Source organism: Myotis brandtii, unplaced genomic scaffold, assembly GCF_000412655.1.
Source record: "Myotis brandtii unplaced genomic scaffold, ASM41265v1 scaffold681, whole genome shotgun sequence".
Lineage (NCBI taxonomy): Eukaryota > Metazoa > Chordata > Mammalia > Chiroptera > Vespertilionidae > Myotis > Myotis brandtii.
In genome coordinates, this window is record NW_005370660.1 from 217285 (window position 1) to 243533 (window position 26249).

The 26249-nt window shown below is 35.3% G+C and overlaps 1 protein-coding gene and 2 pseudogenes across 1 annotated transcript; 1 reads left to right on the top strand and 2 right to left on the bottom strand.

The window, feature by feature from the left end:
• The first annotated feature begins 6428 nt into the window (after positions 1–6428).
• On the top strand, positions 6429–7616 carry CABS1 (calcium-binding protein, spermatid-specific 1). The gene has a single exon (XM_005881613.1). The coding sequence runs from the start codon at positions 6429–6431 to the stop codon at positions 7614–7616; it is 1188 nt and encodes a 395-aa protein (XP_005881675.1).
• Positions 7617–15829: 8213 nt separating this feature from the next.
• LOC102241915 lies at positions 15830–18340 on the bottom strand (annotated as a pseudogene).
• A 3360-nt stretch (positions 18341–21700) lies between these two features.
• On the bottom strand, positions 21701–22637 carry LOC102242211 (annotated as a pseudogene).
• Between the last annotated feature and the right edge of the window lie 3612 nt (positions 22638–26249).

Consider the following 26249-nt stretch of genomic DNA (forward strand, 5'->3'; position numbering starts at 1 on the left):
AAGTTTTTTATAAAGAAAGATATATCCACCGAAGAGATTTCTTTTATAGAAAATATTTCAAAAGATACACATTACACCTTTTTGGCAGGTGAAAGTATTCAACACAATGATGATATAATAACTATTATGCCTATTGACAATGCCCTTCAATATGTTGAAGATAACTATGTTTTTGAATTAGTGAAGGAAGAAAATGATCCCCTTATAGAAAAAATCACACTCACTAAGGACTCCAATGTATTTGAGTCTCATGCACCCTTTGCCAGTGCTACAATCTTGGAACCCTTATTGCAAGGATTGCCAATTGATATCAAAACTACCAAAAAACACCAAAGCTTAGTTCCCAAAGAAGAAACTGACAATGATGCTACTGTTATCAAAGATTCTACTATAAATTTTAATACTAAGGCTCCCAGATCCATGACTTATTCTCTAACTGATTCAAGTTGGATTTTTTTCCCTAAGTTTCTAGATAAAACAGTTTTGGAAAGTAATTCTCTAAATTCAGTCATTATCCTCCCTAAAGGCAAAAGAATGAAGTACTCATTTATTGCAGACTCAGAATTAATAACAATAATGGGTAAGAGCAGGATAGTCATAACTGATCCCATTAATCCTGCTGTGATCACCAGTCCTACAGAATTTGAAGACCGATTCAACAGGAAAGATGTCTCCTCTGCTTTTTATAATAATGCTATCCCAGATGAAGCAAAAATCACCATATTAGCCATATTAGATGCAACTAAACATAAACCAAACTTGGCAGGTATGCCCCATTCACAGAAAAGTATTCCTTTGGCTGAGTTCAATGTCATTACTGATGATCTTTCCTTCATCAGTAAAAATAGTGAAGAAGAAAAAAACATAGCTTCAATCTTTTCCTCGTCTATGAATAAGGGAGCCAGCACTATGAGTGATTCCATTGTTCTTTCCACTGAAGGTAGTTATGTAGGTGGTGATTCTGGAGAAGATAATGTTAAATCTAGAAGATTCCCATCTTTATTAACATCTGGCATGCTTATTCCTAATTCCTTAACTAAAAATCCTGAAACCTCTGGCCTAATGACAGATAACTTTTTGTCTGAATCTTTAATAACCAGGTCAGAAATGTTAGAGAGGGCAACTGAATATGCTGATGCCATTAATGGAGGTGATGTTCCAGAGAGACAAGTTGTAATAACTCAGGCTGACGTTAATTCATATCCATGGAATGTTCCTCCAACTGGATCAACTTTTTCAGGTAGCACCACAGATGGTGAAGTTGATTCATTTTTCACTATGACGGGAGATACTCCTGACAATCATAAGACTAAGACTGACAAGATGTATTCCAAATCTCTAAGAGCAATGATGAAAGCCTTTTCCCCTAGAGAAGATTCTCAAAATAATGTCTATAAGAGAAGAAAAATAGCTAATATTTTTGACCAAGAAGATCCAGCTGCTGAACTGAAATTAAGTCATTTTACAAATACATTAGTTTTCATCCCCTCTATCAGGAAAATCTTTTTGTCAGCAACTAAGTCTAATCCTCTCTCTGAGGGTGACAATATTATGAATAATTATTTCACTCTTAAATTTGATGCTACTTCCTTCAGGCCTCAAATACCTTTCAATTTAAAAGGAATCTTTTTAGCTGATTCCACATTAACTCTTCCAAAAGTGACTAGGCCTACCTCTCATGATGAAGTCACTAATACAGGAAGGCCCATCGCAAACATTCCAGCTGGTTTATATGGTCTACAATGGAGGTTAAGCTTTCCTCCTTCTGATTTCACAACATCCACAGGAACTTCAAAATATTCTGAACTTGTTCCTGTTACAATTATTGGGAAAGATAACACAAAAATGATTGATTATACTATTATTCCACCTGATAAAATAATTATTCTATCTGATAAAATTATTCTTTCACCTATTATCATTACCTCTGAAAAAGACATGGCAAGTACTTTTAAAGGGAATATATGTGACCACAAAGGTATAACAGAGAGAGAGAGAGCTGCTGAATAGGAAAGCATTTATTTTACAGAAGACATTTCAGAAAGGGTGGATGACAATTTTTCTGCAGGTAAAATCACCCCAGTATTTGTGGACCACATGATTATTTTGTCTGAAAACAGTGGTTCTGACTGGATCTCATGTTAGCATGCCTTTGAATTAGAGAACAGATCAAATAATTCCCTTTAAAAATGAGTGTATTCCTAAGACATATGTCTCGTGCACCATATACCACAGTTTCTGCTTCAGTGTATCTAAAAAAGCAACCCCCAGAGTTTAAAGCTAAAGAAAATTTCTAAGCTGTGATTCTTAGATATGTAAAAGCAAGAATTCTGACACTGATGCCATTGCTCTCAAATGTTTTGATGCCAACATCAATACCCAAACTCACAAACTACAACTCACTTCTTACTTGATGCCAATAATAATTTTCCTTCTAGCTTTTCTGTCAAAACATCTGTGGGGAAAGGTACCATAAATGGTGATGATGACAAAATTCTCTCTGAAGTCCTTAACTTAGGAAATAAAATAATTGAATTTTCCCTTTTTGAAGACACAAAACCCATAGTTGACAGCAGGATACTAATGGTGCTTTAAATAAACAGTGATATTTCCTCAGGAAAAAAATATCACTTACCATTTATAAGACATTTACACTCAAGAGAGTAGACACTACCATATTTAGTATATCTGATTTTATTGAAGATGAAACATGTATACCTGCAATAATTTTTGTTTAGCTCAGCTTTCCAGGGATGATGTCTCCACTGTGAATGAAAACACAGAAAGTGCAATCAACACACTTACTTTCTTTATCCATTGAAAAAGATGTCTGCTAATGTGCCCAATGCTCCTGCTATCTCCACTAAGAGTAAAAATAACATTGGCCATTATTGCCTTCCATCATCAGAGTGTCATGTTTCTAAGACTTACATCTTTGGAACTACTTCAACCTCTCATCCTAACTTCTAATGCTCCTAGTAAATAAACTGCAGCCCCAGACTTATAAAAGGTATAATCGTGTATTACCCAACGATGTTAATATTAGCAGCATCCAAGCCTGTGTCTTAGTCTATATATACTATTTTCTGAGCTGATTCCACTGGCTCTTCAGACAATATGGGCAATTTTTTTATATTGATGACTCTAGTAATCAAAATTTAGAACCTGAAAAAAAATATTTAGTACCAGAAAAAAGAACCATAAAGTTTTCTACTCTTTTTTATAATGAATAAACCAAATTTGTATTACACAAAGAAAACAACCAAAGCTTCTGTAGAAAGAAAACACATAGCTACTGAATTTCAAATGGATTGCCTTATAAATGTAAAATATAGAAAATGTTATCCAAACTGTCCAAAATATGTTATCCCAAAGCTTTATCTTGTAAATAGAAATTTCATTGCTGATAATAAATCAATCTATAATGATTATAAAGTGTCTTGTAACAGCTTATTTAACCTCTCACATACACAAGGATTCCCACCCAGATGGATCTATTCAGCCACTTTATGGCTGAAAATTCAACCTTGCTCAAAGAAGTAATTACCATTATTCCTAACAATGAAAAAAATCTTCATCTTACATACAGATCATTTTTGCAGTAGAAGGAAATTCTCAGTTGGAATTTAATGTAGCCAATCTCAGAGCAACAGATAGGAATTTCAAACTTCAGAAAGCATAAGCGCTACACATGAACCCATTGTTGAGATAGAAAAAATATTTCCTAGGTTCCAAGAAGTTTATTTTGTACCATAAGCTAACAAGGAGGTTGAAGAAAAACACATTCTTTATGCTAGTATCCCTCAGTTACAGATAGAAATAATTACTCCAAATGATATCCCTGAGGAGCCTACCAACAACAAAGCAGATATGAGGGTCATGACTGACCATACTATAAATGCCATCTTCCCTAAAAACAAAGGAGTACTGACCCCAAAGGCCAACACATCCTTCCACTACAATTTCCTTACTCATGTACCCAAGACCCCAATCACTGAAGGGAAGAGGACAAAAGGTTTGTAGAAACAACTCTCAAAATGTAATTGATTGATTCTCTTCCTTTGTTGTTTCTGAAGGTGGGAATTATTTTGTGAATGAAGATATTGAACCTGAAACTTCCTTAACAACTACATTCCAGTAACAATTATAACCATTTTAATGGAGGTTAATAACTGTTTTCTCCAATAAATTACAAAATTCAAAAGTTAGTATATAAACTCTAAAATAGGAATTCTAGTTTCCATAGGATACAACACTTCTCAGTTGATTCTTTTAAAATTGTACATAACAACAATGAAAGAAACTACTGTTCAGATAACATGAAACTCATCATTTCATTCACAATTAATCTGATCATCTCTCCTTAAGTCAGATGGTAGCTTTGATAACTTTTATGGCATTAATCTAGTGGTCAAATGTGAGTATACTATATTTCCTAGAGCAGATGGCTCCAGTTCTATCTTGAACATTGCTAAAATTCCAGCAATACCGTCAGGATTTTCATCAAATGTTTCTGCTCTTTGACGGAAGACACTCTCAATTTAAAGCATCCTTTATTAAGTCAATGATTTAATAAACATGGGTAATGGTAATAATATTCTCCATTAGAGAGAAATGCCTCATTTTGCTACAATAAGTGTGATTCTACCTCATGGCTCTATTAGTGTAAGCAGAGTTGGTGTGACCACAAAAGTAATCTCTGAAATTAAAGACTATTTGAAAAATTAGTACCTTTGAAGATGATATCATCATTTCAACTGACATTTCTAACTGGGAATTAAATGTTCAAAAGATGGATATTTTGTTTCTTTTCTAACTCTATTCAACATAAATACCAAGTGCTCACAGATAACTTCCTGGAGCTATACAGCTAACACCTCTATCTTTTTCACCCTTTTCTACACAAAAATATATTCTCCCTAAAGGATACCAAGTCTTCTTTTTATATCATGGTTTACCCTGAATTAAGATTTACAAACATTAGATGATGAGAAAAAAATAGAAGTTAAAAAATTTGCCCTTAAGTTAGTCAACCCAAATAGTGCCATTACTTTCTTTACTGCCACTAGAACTGACAGTATTTCGACTTAAAAATAAAGAACCTGTGCTTATCATCAACTTGAGATTTCTTTCCCTGTCCCTGATGCTGTCATCATTCCCTGTGTCAACAAAGACATTGGAGCCCTCAATAGTGACAGCCCCTTGAAGCAAAAACATTTCTGAAGAAGCTGCCCATATCTTTAAAATTAAAAATGTTTATCTTGAAATCATCTAATATTACTACAGAGAGTGGTAATATCATGATAGGTGACCAATAACTAAGGGAAGACACTGTACCTTTTGAGGCTGAGTCCATGTCTAAGAAGAATAAGCATTTGCCTTTGAGATGGAATCCACTTCTCTGGCTGCTGCTGCTGTTGTTTTTCAGATTTAGTTGTGTCCAAGTCTGAAAATCCTTTCTTCTAATCACACTGGAGGAAAAATAACACGACTACAATCTCCTTTTATCTAATTAGCTAAACCTTAAGGATGATAGTGAAACAAAATGATGACTGATAGAACTAACATCGTTAGAGAAAAGCCTGCCTCTGAAATCCAGGATACAACGCCCACGGCCAATATACTTATTCCACACCCTGATCTGTTTCTGGGTCATTTTTGACATACTTCTTACCAGAAAACTCTTGGGGGTTGAAATAACATTCTCTAAAGGAAAACATTCCTAAAGAAATTAAAACTACAAAACCTGACATTCTCACTGTTATTCATGTTAATTCAAGAAAAAGTCAGAATTACAACAAAGAAAAAAAACGTATTTTTTATTATGCCGAGTGGAAACATGGGAATTCCCTCTCTGAAGAAGAAAACAGAACTCTTACTACCTAATTACCTCTGCAGCTTCATTCACTGCCAAACTGCCATTAATTTTTTAGACATTTAAATACATGAATCACAAGAGAAGATGCTTCACCTCAAAAGACCCTATTACTTACTTGAAAGAAAGGCAACTTGAAGCTCCTGCTGATAATCTTGTGGCTCCCAGAGTTTCCCCCATTTGATGCTAAGCCCATAAAGTACCTGGCAGACTCTGCTGTGTCTGTTTCAAGTGACACTAACTCCATATTAGAAGGCACACCCCTGCTAACATGGAAACTGTGAGTTCCTTGCTATTGAAATATTGGACTGTGAATGTGGATTCCATAATCAGGGAAGATTCTATAGTCTTTTTATATAATATCAATACTAGGTGCCCAATCAGGGCATAAAAACAATCTCCAAGGGAAGCCAGAGCCACTGGCCCTGTGGTTGATGCAACAATCACCATGATGACCAATGCTTCAGTCACTATAATGAATACCACTCTCCTGCCTAGGGATACCACTGGGCTCAGAGAAAGACCTGTGAGTGTGCATGGTGCCATTTGTCCCATGGCTGAAGATGATTCGCCAAAAATTTATTCTCATCCTCCAACAGAAAGCAGTAAGACAATAACTGAAGCAACCATTCTCTTGGGGACTGACACTATACCAAGATCAGAAACAACTATTACTTCAGAAGGAGACCACATTACTTCAGTAAGTGACTATATACTGGAATGTGATTTTTCAACAATTGCAGACAGTAGGCTTCCATCACCAAAGATAAGACTAAATTCAGAAGAGAATATGGAGTCCTATATTAAGTCATCAACCAATCTGGAAAAAGAAATCAACACTCTGACCAGCACAAGCTCCATGGCTAATGACTCTACTACTGAAAATGTCATTCCAGTGAAAATTGGTAATATCTCATCACCAGTCACTTCTGTTTCTTTAACAGATTTTTCCACTAGCATCGCAAAAGAAGATATTCTCTTGGATACCATTGACCCAGGAGATAAAGATGTCCCAATAATAACTTCTGAAGTCTCCGCCTCAGTAAAGAAAAGCACTTCCAGTGTTACTGACATCCCTGTCCTTCCAGCTAAGGGAGAACTTGATGTCCACAATTATAGTTCCTCAGTTAAAACCGATGTCACTGCTGATGAGGTTGTCCAGATGACTGACTCTTCTATTCCTGAGACTGAAATCAATCCAACTGCTGAAAAAAACTTCACTACTATTCCAGACATAACTACCTTTACAGAAGAGAAAATAACTAAAATTGACTTAATTCTCCCAGAAGATGACCCAAATTCTGTGTCTAAACTAACTGAATCTGATGAGGAAAAGTTCATCACTGTGTTTGAATTTACTACCACTGCCAAAAGAGACAAAGATAATCCAGAAGATATTCTGTTACCTGATGGAGAGTCTACGGATGGAGTTGATGTTTGGATGGAGAGAGAACTTGCCAGTGAAGCAGACAACCATCCTGTTTTGCTTACTGCTATTGAATCCAGATATGACTTCGTTGTTCCTAAACCAGTACCTATGAACCTCTTGGAAGATTCAGCTCCTACAATGAAGGAAGATTTGTCTGAAAATCACAGAGTGGAATCTGTAACTGAAGCTACTGAGGCCTTTTCCCAAACTACCCCTGATCTAGATAATCCAAGCCAAAAGGAAGACACTTTTACAACTGAAATGGGTGTCTTTAAACTACTGAAAGAAGAGCCAGATGAGTTCCTGATTTGAAAGCAACATAAGAGGTGCCATGTCCAATTGTGTAATAGCCTAGACATTCAGTTTTAATATATAAGAAGTGCATCCAACAGCAAAAAAGTAATAAAAAAAGAATGTGGGCATTTAAGGCAAGTATTGGACTTAGAAAATGTAGATGCTTAGGGATAGAGATCATGCAGCAGAATATGTTTATGGAAACTTACAAAACTTAACAGTACAAGAGTTCCCCTCATATCACAAAGTTTGACTAAGTTATCCAATAGTCAGAGATATTAAGAGAGCAATAAAGAAAGCTCACTTTCTGCTACATTTAATGATTTATGTCATTTTAGTTAATCCTTAATTGAATAATTTACTGTGAGTTAAAGATATAAAGAGAGTAATATTAAAAGATCTAAAATGCCTATTCTAAACATATTTTTCATTAGTATGCAACTAATGATTCTCACCTTTTAAAAAATATAACTGCAATCCTCACTCATCTAAGAACTGAGGCTCTTCAGTAATTATTTTGTGCCCACATGTAAGAAACATAAGTATTGTAAAGTCAGGCAAAATGATATTTTACAAATATGTACATTTGTCAAGAACAAAATTATATATAAAGGTATGAATCAATTTAATTTTCTTTCTTTAAAATGTCTTTCCTGAATTTTTGTCAATTTTTTTCAGGTCTTAAGCACTGATATCACACTCTTCTTATGCTTTGTTTAGCAATTCAAGGACATATTTCTTCATGCTTTTCTGACACAGACTTTTGAAAGTCTGTTTTCACTTTGCTGATTCTTCAATAAATCTTGACAGCAACTGATTTACTGTGTGTAGGTGTGTTTGATATTCTAATACAGGATTCTCAAGTTAGGAGGGATGTAAGTAAAATCAACTATTTGTTGAAAGAATAACTTAATTCAGGACACCAAGAATAGAATTAGTCTATAGAGACTCATAATTTTATTGTATATAAAAAAAGGCAAAAGAAAAAATACTGGGTGAATAGTAAATGGTATGCACATATGGGATATGGGAGTAGTTGGGAATGATAAGGATTTACACCATGGGGTAGACTATAAACTAGAATAATTATGGTAGTATGTTAAAACATAGAAACACATTTTAACAAAAATTTATTTACATGGTAAAGTGAACTTCAAAACCATGGGATGAGTTGCTTAATTAATCTTGCTTTAACAATTGAGTATTTGAGCAGAAAAATCAAGATAGAGTATTATTTAAAACCATACTATACTCTCCCTGAGTCATCCCCCTAAATGTCACTTCCTTCAACCATGCAGTCCCCTGTATTGCCTCTCCCATCACAATGCCCCATGATACACAATATCTTGCTTTATGTAACACCCATCTATCTAATAAAAGGCTAACATGCTAATTAGACTGGGAGACCTTCCAGACGTTCTTCTGGACAAAGTCATGATGCCAGGGCCGAGGTAGAGGCCAAGAGGGGAGTGCAGTTGTGGGTGATCAGGCTGATGGGGGGCAGGGACTTGGGAATAAGCAGACCAGCAGGGAGGCCAGTTGGGGGCAAGCAAGCCATCAATTGGGGTCAGTTGGAGGTGATCAGGACAGCGGCGGGGTGGCAATTTGGAGTGAGCAGGCCAGCAGGGGAGCAGTTGGGGGTGAGCACGCTGGCACGGGGGGCAGTTGGGGGTCATCAGGCCAGCAGCGAGGGGCAGTTGGGGACAAGCAGGCCGGCAGGCAGAGAGGTTAGGGGCAAAGTGAAGAGGGTGCAGGCTGGGCTGAGGGACACTCCTCCCCCCGCCTCGTGCACAAATTTTGTGCACAGGGCCACTGGTAATTTTTAAAAATTGTCTTTTGTATTAACTTCCTAGGGCTGAGTTAACAATTTACTGCAAACTAGATGGCTTAAAAAATATAAATAAGTTATCTTAAAATTCTGAAAGCTATAAATCTGAAATTAAGGTGTCAAAAGGGCCATATGCTCTCTGAAAGTTGAGGACAGGATCTTTCCTTGCTCCTTCCTACCTTCTAGCGGTTCCTGGCAATCCTTGACATTCTTTGGCTTATAGACTCATCACTACAATCTCCGCCTCCCTCATCACAAGGTGTTCTTTGTGTGTGTCTCTGTATGCAAATTTATCTCAATTTATAAGGACACCAGTCATTGGATTAGCCCCCCTTAATCCAGTATGACTTCTTAACTTGGGTACATCTGCAAAGACCCCCATATTTGAATAAGGTCACATCCACAAGTTCTGGGAGTTAGGACTCCGATATATTTGGTGGTGAGGGAAAAGACATAATTCAACCCATAACATTTGTTTAATATTTATCTTCCCTACTATATTTTGTTTGCATAATTAATAAGATCACATAATTTATCATCAAAACCAGAACACTTTTGAAACTGAAAGGAGCCACTATAAATAATAACTCCAAATTAACAGAAATGAAATTGGCTGTCCTGAGTAACATAGCTAATCACTCCATTCTAAAGGGAAGGGATCATAACCTTCTTGTCCACTGCTCAATCTTGAGCGTTTTGAACATAGTTGATACTCAATAAGCATGTTAAATGTATGAATAAATGAAACTGAATCATCATTTTATTTACTAGGCTATGAATGCTCTCTGAGGAAGGATGGTATAAAATGGATACTCAGAAATGAGTATGAGTTTACCAGAACAAGAAGGGGATAACTGGTTTTAAGCAGAGGGAGGACCAGGGGCAAAGATCCAGAACATAAAAGTATTTAGTGTGCTCAATAATATTGAAGTAAGGTTAGAGCACAATAGATCTGAGAGAGAATAGTAACAAATATATCAAATTGAGACATTATAACCTTACAAAAGCAAAAATAATCAAATTGGGCCAGACCATGTATATTAGAGTTCTCTAGAGGGGGTTGGGGGAAATGATGATATAGATAGATGATAGCTATGGATAGGTAGATAGATGATTGATAGATAGATAGATGATAGATAGATAGATAGATAGATGATAATAGATAAATAGATGATAGATGATAGATTAGATAGATAGATAGATGATTGATAGATGATAGATAGATTAGATAGATAGATAGATAGATAGATAGATAGATAGATAATATAGAGAGGGGGGGAGATTTCTTTTAAGAAATTGGCACACAGGATGAAAGTGAAGGGATGAAAAAAAATTTCTATGCAAAAGGAAAAGAAAAAAAAAAGCTGGAGTAGTAATACTCATATCTGACAAAATAAATTTTAAAAGCATCATGCTAAGCGAAACAAGCAAGTCAGAGAAAGATAAATATCATACGATCTCACTCATTTGTGGAATATAATGAACAACATAAATTGATGAACAAAAATAGAACCAGAGGAAGGAAAAACACTCTAGAACAGCCGTGGGCAAACTACGGCCCGCGGGCCGGATCCGGCCCGTTTGAAATGAATAAAACTAAAAAAAAAAAAAAGACCGTACCCTTTTATGTAATGATGTTTACTTTGAATTTATATTAGTTCACACAAACACTCCATCTGTGCTTTTGTTCCGGCCCTCCGGTCCAGTTTAAGAACCCATTGTGGCCCTCGAGTCAAAAAGTTTGCCCACCCCTGCTCTAGAATATAATAGAAGTAATCCTGTCATTTGCAGATTTTTAATATTTCCTACAACTTTTGTGACATCATACTACATTAGTACAGTTTTGGTAATATTATTATACTTAAAACCCTTTTATTCTTGAAATATTAATGTTTATTGCATGTAATATTATTATATGTAAGATCATTTTTCTTGAATAATTGGTGTTTATTGCATGTAACATTATCATATTTAAAATCTGTTTTCTTGAGATATTAATGTTTGTTGCATGTAACATTATTATATTTGATTGTTTTCTTGAAATATTAAGGTTTATTACATGTAACATTATTATATTTAAAATCATTTTTCTTGAAATTAAAAAAACTGGGAAAAAAAAGAAATTGGCTTATAGCCCTAGCCAGTTTTGCTCAGTGGATAGAGCATTGGCCTGTGGACCAAAGGGTCCTGGGTTCAATTCCCATCAAGGGCACATATTTTGGTTGCAGGATCCTACCTAGCCCAAGCCTGGTCAGGGCTCCTGCAGGAGGCAACCAATTGATGTGTTTCTCTCACATTGATGTTTCTCTCTGTCTTTCCCTTTCTCTTCCACTCTCCCTAAAAATCAATGGAAAAATATCCTCAGGTGAGGATTAACAAAAATTGGCTTATATACTTGTGGAGACTGCAAATTCAACATCCATACCCCAAGTTGGCTGGTAGGCTATAAATTCAGATAAAAGTTAATATTATAGTCTTGAGTACAAAATCCACAGGGCAAGTCAGTAGACTGGAAACTTAGACAGGGTTTCTATGCTTTAGTCTCAAGGCAGAATTCCTCTTTTTTAGAAAATCTCAGTCTTTGTTCTTAAGGCCTTCAAATGATTAGATGAATCCCATCCACATAATGAAAACTAATCTGCTTTACTTAAAGTCAACTGATTGCAAATGTTAATCACATCTATAAAATACCTCACAGCAACATCTAAACTAGTGTTTGACCAAACAGCTAGGTACCCTAACCTAGCCACGTTAACTCAAAAAATTAACTATCACATCATGTGTAGCAATTTGGGTTAAAATTTCACATAACAGTTCATATTTCCTGAGCCAGTTTCACTGGAATTAATTTTTTTGTTTGTTTGTATTTTTGTTCATTTTTGTTTTGTTTTGTTTTGTTTTGTAAGAGCTAAAAGGAGTTTTATGGTAAAGTACATTGATAAAATATTGAAATAAATTTTCTGGAATATTTAAATGAGAATATGTGCATGAAGTGTTCATGGAGCTCCAGGAACTCTAGGTACTAATGCTCTGTGTAACATGGTTTGGGAAATGCTGATGTAGACGATGATCGGCATCAAAAGTTATAGGCAAGAGGTAAATATTAATTGTGGTTTAGAAAGATTATTTTGATGAAAAAGTAAAAGTTGTATTGAGAAGGTACAGAAAGCAAGAGGCAGACAAGAAATCACAGCAGGAACCAATTAGAATGATTATCAATATATTCCCATACTATCAGTGTATTATATTTATATTAACTAGAATGATAATAAAATAAGCACAAGTTCAACTACGTAACCTCCTTGACATGAAAATTTTATGTAAAAATTTGGAAGTTCAAATATTAGTCCCAATTTGTAGTTGTTCCTAGTTAAGTTGGCTGCCTCTCTAATGAGAGCAAGCATCTTGTGGTTGTAATTCTCACATTTTCTCTCATTCTATAGAATTTTTGGATTAGATATCATTTACAACAAAGTCAGAAAAGGAAAGGAAGCTTATATATATTCACTTGGTCAAAGGCATCATTTATTGCCTATGTTTATGCCAGGAAATCTAGTTGATACGGATGCAAAACTGCCTAAGATAGAGTTTGTCTTACTCGCTATAATAATAAAAAAATTCTGTTAACATAAATTAAACAAATGTTAAAATGTCTTGGTCCAATGGAAATGAAAAACTGAAGATAAATTTGGGTTGAAATGCTGGCTCTTGAAACTATGAGCTAATTACTTATTTATTCAAGTCTATTTCTTCATGTACAAAATCACTTTGTATGTAAAAGCGCACAGATCTAAGCCTGCATCTTGATCTAGATTTTAGGTTGTTCTCCTAAAAAAATTGTTTTAAAATATATATGAACAAATTGAAAAAACAATAACCAAGGAGACACTGTGTCCCGTGCCCTTAAATTCACCTTCAGGATAAAAAAATCTAGAGAATCTCATCTGATCTTCAATTCATCACCAGGTAAAGCAATGCCAAGATACACCATAGTCAGCAGCTAAGTTGAAAGAAAAGCATCACAAATCCAATTAACTATGTGTAAATACATAATGTTTTCCCATCTTTCTGGTGATAAAATTTTATGAAAAGTATAACTTTGACATCAAAGCAAATGTCAAACTACTACAATGTTCACACTTTGTATAGTTCAATAACTAGAACATTTCTTGTGACCAAGATAATTATTGTGGTGCACAACAGCCCTTCTTTTACAATTTATTTAAAGAATTATTATTTGTCTAGTGGTAACAGCATATTAAGGAGATATCAAAATGGCTCATTAGTCATCTTTTTCTTATTTTTGTTTTGAAAATTCAAGAAAGAATGTAACATTTCTAGCTGCCTTCCAACTACTGATGTTTAATTAAATTGAGCTCATTTTCTAATCTCTAAAATCTGATGTTTAGGAATGAAGTATTTTACCTTAAAAGCTAAAATTGAACACAAAAGACTCTACCTTCTTCAAATACTCTCTGCCAGCTTAGATTCTTCAACATTTGCACTACTAGCAAGACAAATATTATAAACAACAGTCTTAATTCTGAAAATGTTCATTAGACCTAGAGTTTGTAGTCAGCTTCACTAATTATCGCTTTGTTAGTAAATTTTCAAGTGAGTCAAATGTTAAGTAATATGCCTTCTATTTTTCTGATGCACAGATAATTAGCCATGATGTTTCTGAGAAAAATGAAAGGACAATGTCACCTTTTGAAGATTATACCACACCTTGTTTGCTTCAGGCAATAATTGAATTAGCTCAGAAGCAAATGCTAAAATAATAATAATATTTTGCTTAACAATAGGAACAAAATAGGATAAAGGAGAGAGGGGAAATCCTTTATAAGGCATGAATTACCTGCACTCTTCCAGGCTTCAGAAGCTGAGGCAAGGCTGACACTTCTGGACAAGCAGAGAGAGGATCCCTTATTATGGTATCATTTTTAAAATTTCAAAGACTTAAAATTTATTTAGCCTTTGATTAAATCTAGTTTCTAATCAGTATAATTATTATGAGATCTCAAACTCTGTTTTCCACAGACTTCTCATAGACAATGCATTTGAAAGGAAATAGCATACATTTTTTAAAAATGGAAATGCTTTAACAAAGTCATCAACCTATGAGCTTTATCCACTTTTATTAGTAAATTGTTAATACTTTTAGAAATTATAGTAATAAATATAGCTTATACTCTACAATACCAAATAGCTTTAAGGTAAATCTTTTAGATATAAATCAATATTTTAGTTTTGTAATTATAAAAATGAAAATGTTTTCAGTAGCAGAAACATCTGTTGTACTAAATTATACAAGAAATCATTGGGCCTAATTTTTTAATTAATCAATGTTTCCATTTAATTTGTCTATTTTATTACAAAGGGAAGGACATATAAATATCTGAGTGTGTCTTATATTTTGCTTGAGATTGTGACCATTTCACATGATGGAGGTACACTTATTAATTTGGTTTGCTATTCTTATTCTTCAAGTATTGCAATGTGACCATTTCATCAAATAATCACTTAATGTTACATTTAGAAAAATGGGCCTCAGATAGGTTAAGTAATGTGATCAGAGTTTGACCACTAAATGAAATTCAACTCTATTATTATTGATACAGTGTTTTTTCTCTTAAAATCACAAGATGTCCTACTGAATAAAGTCATTGTTAAAACATATTAATTTTCCATCAATTATGTTGTGGCTATCATATTTTTATATTGCAACTTAAAGATTGGAAAAGCAGTACATTTGAAGTTGAGATTTTATAAGCATAAATAATTAGTTATTGATTCCACTACTTAGCTACTTTTCTTGCAAAATAATGAAGAAAAAAATAGCCCTAGCTGGTGTGCCTCAGTAGATAGAGCATCAACCTGCGGACTGAAAGGTCCTGGGTTTGATTCTGGTCAAGGGCACATGCCCAGGTTGTGGGCTTGATCCACAGTAGGGGGTGTCCAGGAGGCAGCCAATCAATGATTCTCTCTCACCATTGATGTTTCTATCTCTCTCTCCCTCTTCCTTCCTCTCTGAAATCAATAAAATACATTTTTTTAAAGAAAAAATAATTGTATAGTAACTGCAATTAAGGAGACTTTGGTTTGGTCTGGTTTGGTTTGGTTTGGTTTTTTGTGTGTGTTTTTTTTGTTTGTTTGTTTCTTTCATTTCCTTTGAGTAAGAGAATCCAGCAATAATGATCATATCAAAAGAGTTGAGCAGAAATGTTAAATTTCTAAAAGTTACTCATAAACAATGAAAATAACACTGATGACAAGATCAATAAAATAATTCATATTTCTAACTATACACATTTTAAGTTGTAACTTCATGTTTAAAAGTTTCTGCCTAGTGTTCATATGTTTAAATTATTAAATCAACAAAAACACCACCAAAAAGTTTTTATTAATGTTTCTCACTACCTTTGATCGGCTTTTTATTAAAAATTATTTCTCCAAAGTGATTGATCTTTATGGAATAAACAAACAAGTTTATGCCACAGGCTTTTTTCTTCTGTGGTGGTTTCATTTCTGCGGGCTTCTTCTCAGCGGCTGGTTTCTTAATAAGCTACAGCCTTTTCCCACCAACAGCTTCTGCTTTGTAAGGCCAACAGCCTCCTTGCCTTCCTTCACGACCATAGGCTTCTTGCCTGGAACCCCTTCTCATCTGATTTGGCTTCTACCACTGCTGCTGCTTTATCTTCCTGGAGCTTGTGGTTCTAGGCCTGGTGAAGAATAGTGTTGCAATGCATGGTCTTTGCATATGGGTTTAGTTTCAACATGATTCTTGGGTTTTCCAGTGGATTCTTCTTCAGGACTCTGTGGTGAATCTTCTTTTGTGGTGCTCGAGGACTCTTTGGATCTCTGGGCTTTTTAAGATTCTGCTAAGGTCTGTACTGAGCACCTGTACATGGGAAGGTTATAGTTACTCGTGAGGGAGGCAGCTTTCTGCCAAGTGCCATAGAAATTATCCAACTTATGGAAAGCACTTTCAGATACAGCCCACAACCCACCAGGAACAAGTTTCAAAATGTTCATTTTGCTTACATTAAGCCAAGTATTTCCAGGGATGTTCTGAAGGCTTTGATAATACCATTGTCCTCATTAAAGATGATGCAAGGTCCCTTGTACTGGATATGAGTAGGGGGTTCCAGGAGGCAGCCAATCAATGATTCTCTCTCACCATTGATGTTTCTATCTCTCTCTCCCTCTTCCTTCCTCTCTGAAATCAATAAAATACATTTTTTTAAAGAAAAAATAATTGTATAGTAACTGCAATTAAGGAGACTTTGGTTTGGTCTGGTTTGGTTTGGTTTGGTTTTTTGTGTGTGTTTTTTTTGTTTGTTTGTTTCTTTCATTTCCTTTGAGTAAGAGAATCCAGCAATAATGATCATATCAAAAGAGTTGAGCAGAAATGTTAAATTTCTAAAAGTTACTCATAAACAATGAAAATAACACTGATGACAAGATCAATAAAATAATTCATATTTCTAACTATACACATTTTAAGTTGTAACTTCATGTTTAAAAGTTTCTGCCTAGTGTTCATATGTTTAAATTATTAAATCAACAAAAACACCACCAAAAAGTTTTTATTAATGTTTCTCACTACCTTTGATCGGCTTTTTATTAAAAATTATTTCTCCAAAGTGATTGATCTTTATGGAATAAACAAACAAGTTTATGCCACAGGCTTTTTTCTTCTGTGGTGGTTTCATTTCTGCGGGCTTCTTCTCAGCGGCTGGTTTCTTAATAAGCTACAGCCTTTTCCCACCAACAGCTTCTGCTTTGTAAGGCCAACAGCCTCCTTGCCTTCCTTCACGACCATAGGCTTCTTGCCTGGAACCCCTTCTCATCTGATTTGGCTTCTACCACTGCTGCTGCTTTATCTTCCTGGAGCTTGTGGTTCTAGGCCTGGTGAAGAATAGTGTTGCAATGCATGGTCTTTGCATATGGGTTTAGTTTCAACATGATTCTTGGGTTTTCCAGTGGATTCTTCTTCAGGACTCTGTGGTGAATCTTCTTTTGTGGTGCTCGAGGACTCTTTGGATCTCTGGGCTTTTTAAGATTCTGCTAAGGTCTGTACTGAGCACCTGTACATGGGAAGGTTATAGTTACTCGTGAGGGAGGCAGCTTTCTGCCAAGTGCCATAGAAATTATCCAACTTATGGAAAGCACTTTCAGATACAGCCCACAACCCACCAGGAACAAGTTTCAAAATGTTCATTTTGCTTACATTAAGCCAAGTATTTCCAGGGATGTTCTGAAGGCTTTGATAATACCATTGTCCTCATTAAAGATGATGCAAGGTCCCTTGTACTGGATATGATGACAGTTTCTTGTTTTGCCTTTGCCAGTTCTCGTTCGCTGAGAGGCATAGACCTTGTTGATACCATTCCAGGCCTTAAGTTTCTTAAGAAGCAAAAAAGGCCTCCTTGGTTTTCTTATAACCTTCAACTTTAGCTTCAACCATCAAAAGACATTCAGGAACTTCCTCAATGTGATGATGATCTTTAGACGTGAACAGTGCAGGGAAGGCCGAGGCAGCCAGGGCAGAGCCGATGGCAGGTCACTTCTGTGTGTTGTTCACGCTGCGGTGCCAATGGCACCAGGTTTTGGTTGGTGTAAATGTGTGTCCCCCACAACACATACTTCCAAAAGTACCCTGGCCAGAATGAGGAGTGTCACCACCTCAAACTCTGAGAATTTGAGCTCACAGTACTGCCAGCAGCCCAAGACTCAGCACTGGTTTGATGACCTGCCAATTCACTGACAGCATAGGGCTGTCTAGTGTTTTTGCACAAGTTGGCATGAACAAAGTTCACAACATCCGGTTGAATGGGAGCCTTAAACACAACAGGCAAAATGATTCCCCCTTTTCAGAGTACACTGATGTCAGTGGATGAACACACACCATGGTGTGGAGAGGAGAAGGCCACGCTCCTCTACCTGGTGGCTCCCATAGAAAGAGCCATGAAAATGTTAATAACAGAAAATCCACACATAAATAATCATATCACACATTTTAATTTTTGCTTATGTTTTTCTGTCCTTATCTATTTGGATAATTGACATACAATGTGGTATTAAACTTTCTTATTATTACACATGAAGACTATGTTGAAATTTGAAATTTTTTTTCAAATTTTTGAAAAGAAAATTTTCATGATAGTCTTCATGATTATCAGTATTCATATTTTTCATTATAAATGTTTCTCCTTTGGTTAAAATTCATCAAATACAAAATGATACTGCTTTTATTTTCCCACCACCATGAAGCACCTTCTGTTGCCTACTTCTAGAAGACCCTAAGACGAGATGAAGGCTCTGGTTTTGATTGCAATCATCTCGACTTTCACTACATGCTGCTTGGTAAATATTAGCTATCCTACATATGTTTATTTTCTTATTTAGTTCTTAATCATAAAGTGTAAAATTAATTTATTGTTTTATGTTAATGTAGGTTTATACTGCACACACATTGTTTTATTTTTGCCAAAGACCTTAATTTAACTTTCTCATGATCTTTTGTTGACCTTGGGATGCAATCAGTAATTTTCTTTTATTTTTTTCCACATATTTATAGTTTCTAGAATTCCAAACATTTATAATTAGGACATTATAATGTCATGATTTTAAATTGTATGTTCTGAGTAATACCTCTGCTATAGTATTTCTGTATATTCCCCAAAAGAAAGACATTGTGAAGAAAGTTGATTATAAGGAGCACTATAAAATAAACTTGAAACCATAAAAAGGATTTAACATAGATAAAATAAATTCAGAAATTCTAGATATGATATATAATTTCCCATGAAGAGCATATGTTTGGTATCCTCTAACATTTTTAGATTTGTTTGCCTACCACCTGCACCTAAATTATATTATCTAAAGGATAAATTATATTGTCTAAGGCTCATTGCTGTAAACATAATCCATCATTATTTGGTGAACTGGCAATGTCTTAAGGGCTCTGCTAACTGTGAGAACTGCCTCTTCCCCCGTTATCTCATGCTAAAATGTAGTAAGGAGGATTTTCACCCAATGAAAATCCCTATTCTAGGGCTCTTTGGATCACTCATGTTTCTCTCCCACAAAGGCAGTCTGGTTTTTCCTTACACCAATTCATAACGCAGTTGGTTCCAAATGATCTCCAGGGTTGACACCTGAATAAATAGTAGTTAGTATGATATGAGAAGCCAAATCTAGCACTACCAGGAAACTGCAAACTAGTTCAACACACCCGTAAGAATGAGAAGGGAGAGAAACCCTTCTGCTTAAACATCTCCAGAAAAAAACTGATTGTCCTTATATTGTGTACTGTGTACACTTTAAACTGATAGGTCACACCCATTTTATTAAGAGACTCAAAATTCTAAAATTGTATTCAATTCCATTCACCCTAACCCAACCACATTTTATCCTCATAAATAATTTATAATCAGTATTCTTAAATGCCATATATGCTCTGAGTCTAATTTTGTAACGTATATGAATTCTTCCTCTGATTTTAGTCAGCTGCTCCACATAAGAGAAAATTCCACAAAGAAGTAAGTTTTATCTATATTTCTGATTATCTTTTTGCATTTTCATTTATAATCATAAGTCATTTATGTCTCAAAAGTTGATAAGGTACAATATCTGTATTTTACTTGTTTTTATTCCTGACCTAAGAAAATGAGAGAGCCAGAGTCACCCAATGGGAATAGTTCTGTTAGCACCAAAGCCTTGCCTTCAGTTGCTGGCCTCTTAGGTATGTATTGATCTGCAATGGGAGTAAGGACAGTTAAGAACATAAAAAGCAAAGTTTACCCAGCCTTCAGTTCTAAAAAAAAATGATCTACATCTATTCAATGTAAATGTCTTTCTTTTTATAAATACTAGAGGTCCAGTGCACAAAATTTATGCACGGGTAGGGTCCCTAGGCCTGGCCAGTGATCAGGGCTGATCGGGGCCTTCCTTCCCCCCAGCTGCCAGCTGCCAGCCAGGGTTCCTTCATTCTGCACCGCCCCCTGGTGGTCAGCTCATATCATAGCAAGTGGTCAAACTCCCAAGGGAACAATTTTCATATTAGCCTTTTATTACATAGGATTAATGGCTTTTTAATAAGGAACATTTCCTATGATCCCACAAGATGTAAAAATTAGTTTATTTTCTCAAAATTCAGAATCATCTAGACTTTTCAAAATTACAAATCTCTGTTTCCACTCTCTGACATTTCTAATTGTCATAACCCTTACTCCATGTCACAATGGAAGTAGAATAGGATGTGTTACCTGAAAATATTTGTCATGTCATCCTGTTATATACCCCTGCTCTTTCTTTTTCCTGTCCAAGACAAGTACTCAAAATGAATCCTTAAGAAACAAACAATAAGTTATCCTGCTTCTTTTTGTTGTTATTGTTGTTATTACTCTACCATTATTTTACTTCTAATACAATGGAATAGATATTGTCTAGGTGTAGTAATCCAAATTGTGCTGATATTTAGAAAAAAGAATAATTCTAAACAACCTTAAAGTTTATGACAATTTTGGCAAATTATTTCTGCTTCATTTTAAAGTCAAGTATCTGACTCTTTCTAGAACTTCTCAATTTTATAACTACTGTTTTATGAAAAGGCAGGAGGAATATCATATTTAAAATCCCAGGATTAACTTCTGCCAGTGAAGACAAATTAAAAGACCAGAGTTTAAATGGACATTCTAATGGAATGTCATGTTAAAAGTCCAAGTAACTAAAGCAAATTGAAATTGTCCATGGCATTGCTAAAATGCACTGACTGATCTAGGGCACTTCTATCTTTTAGCATCTTTGATTCTGTGCAAATGAGTCAGCCACATGGATTCATGGAATGGTCTGTCAATCTCATATTTAGGGGGACTATGAAAAGAGAGCAATGCCAAACTTCTACAGTCTCCTTTTATTCTCTTTATTGAGAGTAGTAGGAGTAAAGAAATGTTTACTTTATCTAAACATGTTTCCAAAGTTATTTGACTACTAATTTTTTTTCAATACCATGCATTTACAGGACACATTTTGGGAAAATCTATAATAAAATGATTAGGCTTTGAGAAGAGCAGAGAAAAGCTTACTTCATATTTCACTAAATGTCAGTGAAATGAGTGTTGACCTATAAACCAAGAGGTCACAGTTCTATTCCTGGTCAGGCTACATGCCTAGGTTGTAGGCTTGATCCCCAGTAGGGGACGTGCAGGAAGCAGCCAATCAATGATTCTCATCATTGATGTTTCTATCTCTCTCCCTTTCCCTTCCTCTTTTCCAGTGGATTCTTCTTCAGGACTCTGTGGTGAATCTTCTTTTGTGGTGCTCGAGGACTCTTTGGATCTCTGGGCTTTTTAAGATTCTGCTAAGGTCTGTACTGAGCACCTGTACATGGGAAGGTTATAGTTACTCGTGAGGGAGGCAGCTTTCTGCCAAGTGCCATAGAAATTATCCAACTTATGGAAAGCACTTTCAGATACAGCCCACAACCCACCAGGAACAAGTTTCAAAATGTTCATTTTGCTTACATTAAGCCAAGTATTTCCAGGGATGTTCTGAAGGCTTTGATAATACCATTGTCCTCATTAAAGATGATGCAAGGTCCCTTGTACTGGATATGATGACAGTTTCTTGTTTTGCCTTTGCCAGTTCTCGTTCGCTGAGAGGCATAGACCTTGTTGATACCATTCCAGGCCTTAAGTTTCTTAAGAAGCAAAAAAGGCCTCCTTGGTTTTCTTATAACCTTCAACTTTAGCTTCAACCATCAAAAGACATTCAGGAACTTCCTCAATGTGATGATGATCTTTAGACGTGAACAGTGCAGGGAAGGCCGAGGCAGCCAGGGCAGAGCCGATGGCAGGTCACTTCTGTGTGTTGTTCACGCTGCGGTGCCAATGGCACCAGGTTTTGGTTGGTGTAAATGTGTGTCCCCCACAACACATACTTCCAAAAGTACCCTGGCCAGAATGAGGAGTGTCACCACCTCAAACTCTGAGAATTTGAGCTCACAGTACTGCCAGCAGCCCAAGACTCAGCACTGGTTTGATGACCTGCCAATTCACTGACAGCATAGGGCTGTCTAGTGTTTTTGCACAAGTTGGCATGAACAAAGTTCACAACATCCGGTTGAATGGGAGCCTTAAACACAACAGGCAAAATGATTCCCCCTTTTCAGAGTACACTGATGTCAGTGGATGAACACACACCATGGTGTGGAGAGGAGAAGGCCACGCTCCTCTACCTGGTGGCTCCCATAGAAAGAGCCATGAAAATGTTAATAACAGAAAATCCACACATAAATAATCATATCACACATTTTAATTTTTGCTTATGTTTTTCTGTCCTTATCTATTTGGATAATTGACATACAATGTGGTATTAAACTTTCTTATTATTACACATGAAGACTATGTTGAAATTTGAAATTTTTTTTCAAATTTTTGAAAAGAAAATTTTCATGATAGTCTTCATGATTATCAGTATTCATATTTTTCATTATAAATGTTTCTCCTTTGGTTAAAATTCATCAAATACAAAATGATACTGCTTTTATTTTCCCACCACCATGAAGCACCTTCTGTTGCCTACTTCTAGAAGACCCTAAGACGAGATGAAGGCTCTGGTTTTGATTGCAATCATCTCGACTTTCACTACATGCTGCTTGGTAAATATTAGCTATCCTACATATGTTTATTTTCTTATTTAGTTCTTAATCATAAAGTGTAAAATTAATTTATTGTTTTATGTTAATGTAGGTTTATACTGCACACACATTGTTTTATTTTTGCCAAAGACCTTAATTTAACTTTCTCATGATCTTTTGTTGACCTTGGGATGCAATCAGTAATTTTCTTTTATTTTTTTCCACATATTTATAGTTTCTAGAATTCCAAACATTTATAATTAGGACATTATAATGTCATGATTTTAAATTGTATGTTCTGAGTAATACCTCTGCTATAGTATTTCTGTATATTCCCCAAAAGAAAGACATTGTGAAGAAAGTTGATTATAAGGAGCACTATAAAATAAACTTGAAACCATAAAAAGGATTTAACATAGATAAAATAAATTCAGAAATTCTAGATATGATATATAATTTCCCATGAAGAGCATATGTTTGGTATCCTCTAACATTTTTAGATTTGTTTGCCTACCACCTGCACCTAAATTATATTATCTAAAGGATAAATTATATTGTCTAAGGCTCATTGCTGTAAACATAATCCATCATTATTTGGTGAACTGGCAATGTCTTAAGGGCTCTGCTAACTGTGAGAACTGCCTCTTCCCCCGTTATCTCATGCTAAAATGTAGTAAGGAGGATTTTCACCCAATGAAAATCCCTATTCTAGGGCTCTTTGGATCACTCATGTTTCTCTCCCACAAAGGCAGTCTGGTTTTTCCTTACACCAATTCATAACGCAGTTGGTTCCAAATGATCTCCAGGGTTGACACCTGAATAAATAGTAGTTAGTATGATATGAGAAGCCAAATCTAGCACTACCAGGAAACTGCAAACTAGTTCAACACACCCGTAAGAATGAGAAGGGAGAGAAACCCTTCTGCTTAAACATCTCCAGAAAAAAACTGATTGTCCTTATATTGTGTACTGTGTACACTTTAAACTGATAGGTCACACCCATTTTATTAAGAGACTCAAAATTCTAAAATTGTATTCAATTCCATTCACCCTAACCCAACCACATTTTATCCTCATAAATAATTTATAATCAGTATTCTTAAATGCCATATATGCTCTGAGTCTAATTTTGTAACGTATATGAATTCTTCCTCTGATTTTAGTCAGCTGCTCCACATAAGAGAAAATTCCACAAAGAAGTAAGTTTTATCTATATTTCTGATTATCTTTTTGCATTTTCATTTATAATCATAAGTCATTTATGTCTCAAAAGTTGATAAGGTACAATATCTGTATTTTACTTGTTTTTATTCCTGACCTAAGAAAATGAGAGAGCCAGAGTCACCCAATGGGAATAGTTCTGTTAGCACCAAAGCCTTGCCTTCAGTTGCTGGCCTCTTAGGTATGTATTGATCTGCAATGGGAGTAAGGACAGTTAAGAACATAAAAAGCAAAGTTTACCCAGCCTTCAGTTCTAAAAAAAAATGATCTACATCTATTCAATGTAAATGTCTTTCTTTTTATAAATACTAGAGGTCCAGTGCACAAAATTTATGCACGGGTAGGGTCCCTAGGCCTGGCCAGTGATCAGGGCTGATCGGGGCCTTCCTTCCCCCCAGCTGCCAGCTGCCAGCCAGGGTTCCTTCATTCTGCACCGCCCCCTGGTGGTCAGCTCATATCATAGCAAGTGGTCAAACTCCCAAGGGAACAATTTTCATATTAGCCTTTTATTACATAGGATTAATGGCTTTTTAATAAGGAACATTTCCTATGATCCCACAAGATGTAAAAATTAGTTTATTTTCTCAAAATTCAGAATCATCTAGACTTTTCAAAATTACAAATCTCTGTTTCCACTCTCTGACATTTCTAATTGTCATAACCCTTACTCCATGTCACAATGGAAGTAGAATAGGATGTGTTACCTGAAAATATTTGTCATGTCATCCTGTTATATACCCCTGCTCTTTCTTTTTCCTGTCCAAGACAAGTACTCAAAATGAATCCTTAAGAAACAAACAATAAGTTATCCTGCTTCTTTTTGTTGTTATTGTTGTTATTACTCTACCATTATTTTACTTCTAATACAATGGAATAGATATTGTCTAGGTGTAGTAATCCAAATTGTGCTGATATTTAGAAAAAAGAATAATTCTAAACAACCTTAAAGTTTATGACAATTTTGGCAAATTATTTCTGCTTCATTTTAAAGTCAAGTATCTGACTCTTTCTAGAACTTCTCAATTTTATAACTACTGTTTTATGAAAAGGCAGGAGGAATATCATATTTAAAATCCCAGGATTAACTTCTGCCAGTGAAGACAAATTAAAAGACCAGAGTTTAAATGGACATTCTAATGGAATGTCATGTTAAAAGTCCAAGTAACTAAAGCAAATTGAAATTGTCCATGGCATTGCTAAAATGCACTGACTGATCTAGGGCACTTCTATCTTTTAGCATCTTTGATTCTGTGCAAATGAGTCAGCCACATGGATTCATGGAATGGTCTGTCAATCTCATATTTAGGGGGACTATGAAAAGAGAGCAATGCCAAACTTCTACAGTCTCCTTTTATTCTCTTTATTGAGAGTAGTAAAATGCATTATGCTTTTTTCCAGGTTGGAAATTAGAACAGCATATCCCCAAAAGTTCTCTGTGAAACACTGAAACTCTTGTGTGGAGAAATGCTAGATAGATAGATACATAAATAAATAAGCAACTCAATCTCATTTCATCCATAAAGCCTTCTTGGCTTGCTCCTTTCCTCTCTCTGCTTCCATCCCATCTCGAAGATATAACCAATGTCTTTTTTTGGTGTGTGCAATCTAATAAGTGCCAAATAAAGTTTAGTTGAATAAATGAGTGTGCTCAATTCAAAACCCTTTTCTTGGTTGGTACACCCTTTAAATTACTTATGGAATGAAGTTGGAATATTTACAAAGATTTCAGTGATAATATAGAAACATAGTTAAAGCCTGATTTCAGGCTAGTTTATGCATCTCATCTGTATGAAAACAAGTGTTCTGTATTCTCTCTCACAAGTCTAGTGAAAGTTCCGAAGAGCATTTTAATTTATCTAAAGAAAAACTTCTTAAGAAATTACTAAACTACTTTGGAAAATTTGGACCATCTCCTGGAACTCCTGATTGCCACCATGGTTATCCTGAATCCCACAGA

Excerpts from the sequence above, each read along its gene's own strand:
- CABS1 (XM_005881613.1), top strand. The coding sequence starts at position 6,429 with ATGGCTGAAGATGATTCGCCAAAAATTTATTCTCATCCTCCAACAGAA.